The sequence below is a fragment of the Parasteatoda tepidariorum genome, chromosome 10, assembly GCF_982258835.1.
Source record: "Parasteatoda tepidariorum strain Cologne lab strain chromosome 10, Ptep-v5.0, whole genome shotgun sequence".
Taxonomy (NCBI): domain Eukaryota; kingdom Metazoa; phylum Arthropoda; class Arachnida; order Araneae; family Theridiidae; genus Parasteatoda; species Parasteatoda tepidariorum.
In genome coordinates, this window is record NC_141764.1 from 1372789 (window position 1) to 1384487 (window position 11699).

General features: G+C 29.2%; 1 protein-coding gene across 1 annotated transcript in view; it reads right to left on the reverse strand.

Annotated features, from left to right (window-relative positions):
- The window catches only part of LOC107440856 (MFS-type transporter SLC18B1), a 64984-nt gene extending 54617 nt beyond the window's left edge, over window positions 1-10367 (reverse strand). The window contains exon 1 of the mRNA XM_087152674.1: window positions 10058-10367. Within this exon, the coding sequence (XP_087008800.1) occupies window positions 10058-10165 (108 nt within the window). The 5' untranslated portion in view covers window positions 10166-10367. The remainder of the gene's footprint in view (window positions 1-10057) is intronic.
- Window positions 10368-11699: the final 1332 nt, after the last annotated feature.

Sequence of the window (11699 nt, forward strand, 5' to 3'; positions counted from 1 at the left end):
GGGATTATATATAATTAAAATTACGGGCTTCGAAACTTATTATGGATAAGAAATTTTTTTAAATCTCGAAAAACCCGGGACCCGAGAAATTTTTTTTTGGTATCCTCTGTGTTAGAACATGCTTGTACAGTATGTTCAAACACAGAGGATACCAAAAAGATGTTAAACCTTATCATTGTATGTATATAATTTCCGCAATATTTCGGGGGGGGGTAAGAATTTCTGGGTTAGAATACTTATTCTTTTCTTGTCTGTTATTTGGAGCATTTTTGTTTATTATTTCTTCTACAATTGAAATTGAATGGGACTTTATTGGATTCATTTCTTTCTGACGCTCATTTATACGAAAATAAACAAAATTCTCCCGTACAAAATTACTTTTTAGATTTTCGGTTTATTGGATTGCTCCAACAAATCAGCTATTTTATTTATTGTTCTAATAAAAAGAAGTATATTTCATTGTCCATAATTTAATGTCCGATGCTTGAAAGTACAAGCAATTCTAACTTTATTAGATTGATATCTCCAGGAACGCAAATATTTTCAAATAATTAAATGATGGCTTTGGGGGATTGAAAGCCTAATGATTCTCCTTCGCAAATATTCAAATCAATATTATTTGAAAAGAATTGTCTATTTTTTCCCTACTTTTGCATTCCTTATAACAACTGTAGTGTATCTACCACTACAAAAATAGAATTCCAATTCACTAGTGTATATAAGGCATGTTAACTCGATTCTATGGTGGGGGACCTTTCCATAGATGAAGGTTGACATGGTCGATAACTATGATGTGAACATGCCTACCTTGACAGAAACTCCCACTTGGACATGAATGAGGCTTAGTAATGTCCACTTCGATCTGAACACGCCTACTTCAATGGATGCTCTACATTGAACAGTTGACTTGCTACTTGTGACTGCGACATTATCCACCTCCTCGCGCTGTTGCTTCTCAGTCTCGATCACACACAACTTACACTGTATTCACTCGACTGCTAATGGCAACACGGGTGTGACGATGACCGTATAACTGTCACGATCAGTATTCAAAAAGTCTGGTGATCTTAATGCAGCTCTCCCGGCTTCTCACAAAAGCAGCAATGAATAAACTAGCGGCATCCGTTCATCGAATTCTATCACAGCTATAATTCTGGTGGGGGAGCACTGTAGTGTATCTACAAAATTCGAATTCTAATTCACTAGTTATAAGACATATTAACTCGGTTCTATGGTGGGGTTCCTTATCATAGGTGAAATGGTCTATAGCTACTCTCCCCACAATGATGTTTCGAAAACAAAACTGACTCATACGCGTCTACACAACCACAGTATTAGCAGAGGGCTGATTGTGATCACTCAGGCTCCGCATCATACTTCCCAACCACCCAAACGGTCACCTTAAACTCTTGCAGCAGTGAAACGAACGAAGTCATTATCTCAGAAAAAACATTCTCATCAGATACCTAGTCTTTAGTTCAGGGAAGCGAATCCCCAGTCCCAGTTGGGGTAGATAAGGACTTCACATACTACACCGACTATTTTAGAATTGAGGAATATAGCCTATTTTGTTGACACAGAAACTCTGTCCGAAAACAAAAAAAAATGATTTTTTTTTCTGGATAATATCTGGCTTAGTTGATTTTTCCGAGGAAGGTTTTTAATTTTTAGAAGAAAAAAAAAGATTTACGCTTGATTTCTATGTTTGACACAGAGATTTAAGGAAGACTAAATTAAAATTTATTTGCCAGTTCTTTTTATATTTATAAGAACCATTTTTGTTTGCATTTTTATCTAGATTATGACACACTTTTTAAACCGAAAAACAAATTATTTTTCTGAAAATATATGCAAACATATGAAACACAAATTTATAGAACTGATTTTATTATAAGAAATGAATGTTATACCAATGATTAGTCTTTTGTATTATTGAAATTACCATTACCAATTTATAGAAGTAAAATAAAAAGTTCCTTTTTTTGCTTTTATTTTAAACCAATTGCGTTAAAATATATTCTCATCATTTCGTTATATTATGCATTCAAACTAAAGAATAAAGAAATGAGGAAACTGAAACAGCAATCTCTCAAGTAGAATAAAGTGATCGAACCTTAAAAATGTTATCTTCAATTATAGTTTGATTCTTTATGTCTCAAATACGTGAACATTGTCTGAAAAGACGGAGAATATATTTCATGATTCCAATTGAAAAACCGAGATCAAAATTCTATCCTAAAGATGAAGGTTCTTTTCAATGTCTGATATTTTAATATGTTGAAAAAAAGGGAAAGAAATATTTCCATCTTCCTACTCCTGACTTATATCAAATTCACCAAAGGAAATTGCTACATGTAACTTAATATGCTAACTTAATTCGAGAAATTTTTCAAGATTCCTTTTTAAAAGTTGACATTTATTATACTATTTTATGTTACATAATGCGACACTATAAGAAAAAATCAGCTGAATTTTGTTTTATTACAAATTTTTATGAATAAAAATTTATGTATACATTAATTATAAATATAAATTACAAATTTAGTATATTTCCCGCGTAGAAAAATGTAAACCTAAAATCTCACTTCATTTTTATCACTTTTCTCACTTAATTAAGTTCATCTAACTTCACGCTGAAAATTGTTATACAAATAAATAGATTAAATTAAATAGAGAATATATTTCGCTATTTTCGATTCAGTAAATAACATAAAAGCACATTAGCAGATCAAATTTTCATTCAGTACAAGAAAAGAATCGTTTTAAATTGATTGAACGCATTTCTGCAAAAAGTTGACTTCATTCAAAGATACGAAGAGTGTTATATTTGCATTTCAGAAAACTACTCGGCTTTCTAAATAACTGGTTTTCGAACGGTTAACCTGTGAATAGATTCCATTGGAGAGTTTGTGCAATGAATAAGAATGAATGCAAATTACTCGAGACGTGGTTCGAAAATTCACACTAAATATACAATTCTTGAAAAATTGAATCGTTTGCAGTAGAACACTCAAAAGACATCTAGTCTAAATTTAATTCTTAATTATAATTTAATAAATGGTATTGCTATGTAATAATTTAATATCGGTATTGTATGGATTGTTTCATATGCTTTATTCTCTTGAATCAATTAATTTCCTTCCAGTATTAAAAACTCAATTTCATCATTTCAGAATTTTGTTGAATAATAACAGCTGTGTGGTGCAGTTAATGTTTAAAAAAATCATTTACTTTCTTATTACGTATTTTAACAAACCTTTTTTGCAACCTTTGAATCTGTCGTCTTTAAAAAGTTCGATTTAAAAACCAGTTTTTTTTTTAAAAAAAATATCGGGCAAATCAGGCAAGTTTGTATACAAAATTAATCAATCTACAAAACAACAACTTATCATTGTTGATAAGTTGTTGTTTTGTAGATTGATTGTTGATTTTGTTGACATTTTCAGAATATGCTCCTTATGTAAAGTTATTACAAACATGCTGTTTTTTTTTAATTTTATTTTTTATAAGGAAAAAAAAATCTTTTCTCTTGGAGGTAGGAGGGGATTGCATTATGGTTCGTTCACCAGGAGTTGGCACTTTGCACCACCTCCTCGGATGCTGAGTTCATTTCAGCACGGGAGTAAGAGGTGAAACATCTCCGCGCTTGAAATTGAGACAACCCTTAATGCGCGCCAAGCGCAAACGGTGAATTCTATGATACCTTTCGTTTCTTTATCTAATTAAATATATTTTAAATTTTAAAACTGCTGTTTTCCCAGCAAAATGTCTCAAAAAGGACAAACTATTCACTCAAAAGAGAGAAATGTCATCAAATTTATGAAATATTTAATGTTAATAAAAAGGCACATCACATAGGCACCTTGTTCAGGGTTGTTCGCATCCTTCTCCGAAAAATAGGGAAATAGTGTCGTCGAACACCTTGAGATGGAGAAGGAGCCAAGTGTCAACTCCTGGTGAGCCTTCGTCAACAGTGAACAAGTATGAAATTTGTTGGAAACATACATTAAATGCAGCAGAAACAAAATCAATTTACAAATCCATGGTTAATACTCAACTTTTTTATTAAAAGGCCCTAAAATTCAGGGCTACTACCTATGTAATTGAATATAGAAATAATGACCTGTCCGTATTTATTCACACTAAAACTAATCAAATCAAAGCCAATTGGATAATAATTACAGTTAAAACAGTTGAAATTGTTTTAAGGTCAACTTTAAACCATAAAATTTCATTTTAGTCAGTTAATCCACTAAAACTTAGATCAAATTACTATCTGTTCTTAGCTTCCTTATTGTTTAGTAAAATTAAATTTAGTTTTCGTTTGAGAAATAATTTTTTTCAAGTTGCACAGAAAGTCTGCGCTGTGCATGAAAGATAGATTTTTCTCAACTAAATGAATACTTATTATATTTAATATATCTTTAGAAAATTGAACCTAACCGTAAACTTAGCGGTTTATCGGATGAACAGACCGTTGCTGGTTATTTTACCGTGATTTTAGAGAGGAAATTCTAACAGTGAGTTTCAAAATCAAAGTAAATAGAATCAAAAATAATAATAAAAATAATAAGTTGTTTGTTTCTTTTTAAGAGGAAAAGGGATTGCTTCTGAAAATCTTCTGTATCGCAATTTTCAATGTTAAAAGAGTTATCATTGTCCTTTCATCTGAATTTATGACATTGTGGATAAGGAAAAAATAACATCCAAATAAATGTACTATTTAATTTGATTTCGCTTTAGATAACACGTGAGTCTGTTGTAAATTTCAGTCGATGGATTAAACAGTATTAAGACCATTTTCAAGGTTATTCGAAATCTTAATTATTTAACCAACTGATTTTTTTTTAAAAAACTTTTTTGTCTAAAGATAATTCTATTTAAAAAGTAATTTTTAAAAATAATTTAGCAATATGTAATATTTTACTTAGTTTTGGAAGAAAAACGTTTGAAGCATGAAAAGTCCAGCAGTGGGCTGATCGTAATAGACACGGTTTCCGGTAGAACACAGAAGACAAGCATCGCTGCAGTCGATAAGCGGGTGGGCGACCACTTTAATGAGCCTGCGTAGGGACCGAGGGGACGCAGTATCGGTAACGGTTAAACTGTATTCATAGATGAAGGTTGGCATGGTCGATAACTTCTCTCCAAACAATATTCATTCGTAAATGAAATAAAAGATGAATAAGGTAAAAAAAAATTATTGATATCATTTTATTACTGAAAAAATTTTTCTCTGACGATTAAAAGTTTGACTTTGCATAAATGAATTGTTCTTCATTTTAATTGGCCGAATTCCTTAAAATCTACGGTAAAAGAAATTAAAACAAGTTTAAAATGTTTCAAGAAATATTTAGACAAAATTTTTAGTTAAAGTAACGTCTTGAAAGATTTGAAAGGGTCGGAGAAATTTCACTACTTTCGAGAAAAAGAAAGCAAAAATTTTTGCATTATTCAAAATATTTGAAAAAAAAAATATTTCTTAGATATAAATGAAGTTTTCCTTGCTTTGTTTGAAAACGTAACTATTGATATTTGTATTATGATACATAATACAACATATTCTGGTATGAAAATGCTTTTAAAACATTATTTTCTTTCTTACTTTACCCTCAAACCCAAGATTACATTTGCTTTTTCCAATATAAAAAGATGCTTCGAACATATTTTTTACATGAAAATATTTAGAAGCTTATTTCCTAAAATAAGCATCCTTATACTACATTTAGTTTTCTCAGTAACAGTTTTCTCAGTATAAAAATAAAATGTTTAAATAAACGAAGCTATCTAAAAAAGTGGAGAAACTTTCTCTCGGAAAATTGAGTAATTTCAACCTTAAGACATTTTCTCAACTGACAACTCAAAAGAGATGGAATCTTAAAAGCAATCAATAAGAGAACTGAAGATGTGCACCAGAGGGCAGAAGAAATTCCTAATCATTAAAATGCCCGAAAGCCCTGTTCTTCGGTAAGAACTTCTAATATGACCCTAGTCTTTTTTTTTTTCTTCTTAATTCTCTATTTTTCACTCATAATAAAGTGGATTCATTTTTTTCCTCCTCTTGTAAAGAAAATTAAGAAAAGATGAAAATACCTTTTTTGTGCATCAAAAAAGGAAAACGAATCCCTGATAAAATGTTTGGAGGCTGCATTAAAATATTTTTTATCGGAAGACATGCTGAGTAAAATATAATGTTTAGACTTTTAAAAATGCATAAGAAAATTATGAAGTACTAATATACACGACGAAAATTTTTTTTATGATTTTTGAATTTTTTTTGAGATATAATTACAATCATTACAGTGTCACTATCCTAAAAAAAGTTAAAAACGATTAGTTAATCTGCAAATATTGATTAGTGATGAATGTATGGAATTGTTAAAGATACATTTGCAATTGATATAGTTGATATATTGATTACAGTTATCAAAAGATATAATTACAGTTATCAAAAGATATAATTACAATTATTACAGTATCACTATCCTAAATAAAGTTAAAAACTATTAATTAATCTCAAAATATTGATCTGTGATGAATATATGGAATTGTTAAAGATATATTTAAAATTGATTTAGTATCAGTAACCGAAAAGGAATTAGCGCTTGCCTTCCAATGAGGTGAAACCGGGTTCGAATCCCAGCCATGGCTGGTCGATACGAATTCCGTATCCGGTTTGCCCCGACATCAGTGCTGACGTAAAATATCCTCAGTGGTAGACGGATCATGGGTTCGAGTCCCATTGCCATCAGGATAACCATGGGAGATTTTCGTGGTTTTCCTCTCCGTGTAACGCAAATCCGGGTTAGCTTCATCAAAAAGTCCTCCACGAAGGCAAATTTCACCCAATACTTAATCCAGGAATTTCCTTTTTCTTCTGGATTGTGTTCAAAATGACAAGGCTACGGAGTTGAACATTAGGAGCCGTAAACTCAATAGATAGGGTCGATTGTTCAACGACGTTAATAAAATAAAAAATATATAAGATAAAATAAAACATCGGATGAAAAAGGCGAAATCTTTACAAGACAAAATGATGAGTTAATTGTAATCCTCATGATTAGTTCGATTTGAATTTTTTAGATTTTCACACAGAATATGAATACAAATGAATTTTCAAATGAATAAAAATATAACTAATATATTAGAAAAATTTAAATTAAACCTTTGACTAAAATAAATTTTATTATGAATTGGTAGAACAGAAATAAAAAGATATCATAACCGTTCCTTTATTCTGTAAACTATTCTATTTCCTTTGCACTTTGTTTTCTTTAGATTAAGCAAATAAACATGCGGATACAAAACACCCTCAAATAGTTTATCTTTGAAGTAATAAGTAAAGAAATTTTTCACATCAAAAAATTACTGTAGCTAATGAGAAAAATTGTTGTTTTTTATGTAGAAATATTGGCAAATAAATGCAATTTAAATTGAATTAAAAATTTATATTCTGAAATGCAAATTTATTTGATAGAGGGTACCCTAAAACAAAATATTACACTTATATTTCTTGAAAAGTAATCTGTATAGTTGAAAATAAATGTATAATTTAAGAATGGATTTTTTTTTAAGTATCGTAAATAATTAATTACATTTCTTTAATACATTGTCTTCATTGACTGTTTCTATAAAACATAAAAACATTAATTTCCATATTTTTTTGATTGTCATCGCTGCAAAATTAATAAAAGTCATGTAAGTCTTGCTTTCCTGTAAAATATTTTTATATCTCTAATTTAAGGCTATTTACTTGTAATATTTATTTCTTTTCATTTTACTCTGCCATTATTACGATTTCGAATTGGATTTTTGTCGGATTTAAAAGTTTTAAACTAAAAGAATGTTTTCTTTATTAAAACGTAATCCTATTAACGTAATCCTCATCCCCGGTATTTTCTACATTAGGGGTGTCAAACTCAAAAGCTAACTTGGGCCATATAAACAATGATTAACTTTAGGTGGGCCGCAAAAAAAAAAATCATTGTTCATAGAAACAAATATTTTTATTTTGAATAGTACATTGTAATAAACATATATAAAGTAAAATTATTGTTTGATATTTGACATCTCTTCTCTGCTACTATCTTTCTTATTTCGGGAGAAATTTTATTTGCCGATACTACTTTCAAAGTTGACCCAACGTGAGCATTATTAATACGGTTTCGGACTGGAGATTTATTTCCATTCATAACAGAAAATAATTGCTCGCACTGATAAGTACTTCCAAACATGGAAATAATTTCATATGCGAATTTTCGAGTATTTTCAAACCTAACAGGTAAATATTTGTAAAATTCAGGCACACTCACTTCAATGAATTTTGCCTTCAAATTTGAGTCGCACTGAATCTCAATCACTTCCATTTGCATATTATTGGGTACTGAGTCTATATTTATTGAGAAAATCGAAGAAAGCAAACAAAATTTATCTTCCAAAGAATTAAAATCTTTAAACCTTGTTTCAAATTCTGTGCTAAGATTTGAAATTTTTTTCTGCGTATTTTTGATACGACACAGTATCCCTGGAAAGGCAGGTGCCGCAAGCCAATTAGAATTTTACATTTTCGCGAAGACAATTTAAAATGATCCGTATAGTTTATAAATAAAGTATATTATAATTTTATATGCTAGTTTCCTTTCTAATTAACATTTCTATTCTATTTTTACTTTTCGTCGGATATATTGACTGGGCCGCAAAAATGTTCATCTCGGGACGCATGCGGTCCGCGGGCCGCGAGTTTGACACCCCTGTTCTATATCATTGTTTTTTTTAAGGTCAAGTTCCACTGCCCTGTATGCATTGAATCGGTACTGCGAACACTGATGTTTCTCCTCATCTAACCTCAGCAGATATTAAAGCATCGAATAAATATAATAATATCACCGAATAAATTAATATCAAATTGTAAATAACAAATATTTCGGACATTCACCAAAGTGACTATGTGATTGTTGACATTCACCGATGAAAGTCAACATTCTCTTGATTTCGATCATTCACTGTAACACATATATTTTAAGTGAATAATTCGTAGTAAAAACTGTCAAGAAAGAAACAATTATTCTTTTGTAGCAGTCATCGGAGTTCGAAGAACACAATGCGCCTCTTAGTTACAATGATAAAGTTATTCATACAGCATTTATTTTCAGCAGAAAAAAAAATTTATTTTGAACAAAATTTTTTTTTATTTGAATCAAACGGGATAGTTTTCAATGACTGAACTCTCTTCTGATTTTAATTTATTTCGAATTAGTATTTTGTTTTTTAATTTTGAACAAAATTTTTCCTTTAATCAAACCAGGATAGTTTTCAACGAATAAACTCTCTTCTGATTTTAATTTATTTCGAATTAGTAATTTTTTTAATTTTGAAAAAAATTCTTATTTTTTATTTGAATTAAACGGGATAGTTTACAGTGACCGAACTCTCTTCTGATTATAATTTAATTCGAATTACTAATTTTTTTAAATTTGAACAAATTTTTTTTTTAATCAAACCAGGAGAGTTTTAAATGAATAAACTCTCTTCTGATTTTAATTTATTTCAAATTAATAATTTTTTAATTTTGAACAAAATGTTTATTTTCTATTTGAATTAAACAGGATAGTTTCCAATGACTGAACTCTCTTCTGATTTTAGTTTATTTCGAATTAGTATTTTTTTTTAATCTGAACAAAATTTTTATTTTAATCAAATCAGGACAGTTTTCAATAACTAAACTCTCTTCTGATTTTAATTTCTTTTGAATTAGTAATTTTTTAATTTTGAACAAAATTTCTATTTTAATCAAAACAGGATAGTTTTCAATGACTAAACTCTCTTCTGATTTTATTTCAAACAAGTAATTTTTTTTTTTAATTTTTAGCAAAATTTTCATTTTTATTTGTATTAAACAGGATTCTCTCTTCTGATTTCAATGTATTTCGAATTAGTTAGTAAGTTCTTTTTTCAATCCTGTTGAAGTTATTATATTTCAGTTATTTTTTGTAACTCTACCATAGAAATTACCGAACTAAAAGTAATGACTATTGAAAAATAAATAAAACACGCTCACCAATTGTGGGAAAAAAGGTGCTATTATAGAATAGCAGGCATAATTGCAGAATATACCCGTCCAAAGAGTCAAAAGCAGCAAAAGTTTTTTGGAAATTCTGCAGACCATTGGAGGACTGGATTGATTCTAATGAATGAACGAAATGACCGAAACACTGCAGATCAGCCGGCCTTGTAATAAGAGTCGGCGGCTGTTTCTTTGTAGTATCGCTTTTCCCTTCTCTTCTCCTTTTACAATAGGGCAACACAGATAACAGTTACAAATAAATCCGTTTTACCTTTGGGTCGAGATAAAAGACAGAAGCCTTTTCTAGAGTCCCTTTCTTTGCTTAACAGAATATAAACAACCGTTATCAATAGCCTCTGAATGAAAATAAATGTTGAAAAACTTCCGAAATAATTTGCAATCAAAGTCGGTCCCCTTTATCCAACTTAAAGATACCCCAACTGGGGCACTGAAATTGTGCAAATATAGACTCTTTGCTATTGAATGGCAAAAAAAGAACGAACTTTGGTAAACATTTAATTGTTATGTAATTTTTTTTATTTTGTTTTCGAGTCTGAGATTTCAAGAAGTTGAGGAAATGATCGATTCAGGCAAAATATAGCGAAATAGGTTACATAACCACATAAGTATGAGCCTATCTTTTTAATGTAATTTTAATGAATATTTATCTCTACTAAAAAAGTCACTGACATGTTATGAAAGAATGTGAAAGCTTATACATTTTAATAAACGTTACATTATGTATTATAATTAACTTTCAATACATATTATTTCATAAATTATCATGAAGGTTTGTTTTATCACACATTAATTTTTTTGCACGCGAAATTTAATAAATAGACATTTACTTTTAGCATAAGAAAGCGAAGGTTTAAATATTCTAATCAATTTAAGCTATATTATCGACAGTTATTTCGTATTATGTCATTTTATATTGCTTATTTATAGAGTATGATATATATAATATATCATACTAAATCTTTCAAAGAATTATATTATATTATATTATATTATATTATATTATATTATATTATATTATATTATATTATATTATATTATATTATATTATATTATATTATATTATATTATATTATCAATTGCGTTTTTATAAATCATCGCGAAATAGATAAAAGGGAAACAACACATTAAAACTTTAAAAAATATGAGAAAAAAAATTATTTTACATTTTTTGGTTGCTTATCTGTTAGTTTACTGTCATTAATTTATAAAGTCAGAAAAACAATTCTAGCAGAAAACGAAAAATATGAAAATTTTTAAGATATGTGTTTCATTTTTGTTTTCTGCTAGAATTGTTTTTCTGACTTTATAAATTAAAATAAAACAAATTTGGATTTGCGCTTTTCTGTTTTTATTTTTTATTTTAAATGTTACTTACTTATTTTGTCTTTTTCTGAATTTGTAAATTGGTTTTATTCTTTGATTGGATTTACTGCTATTAGTTACTGCTTCAAGATTATTGTACCAAAATATTGATCTTTGCAAGTATGTAAAAATTACATCATAATAAGTCAAGCGCGGCGCTCGTCACAGGATGCGCTGTGACGTGTCTGGACAAACAGATTTGTGCTTTCAGTTGATTAATGGATTTGCTCACTTCTATCATTTTAGTAAAATA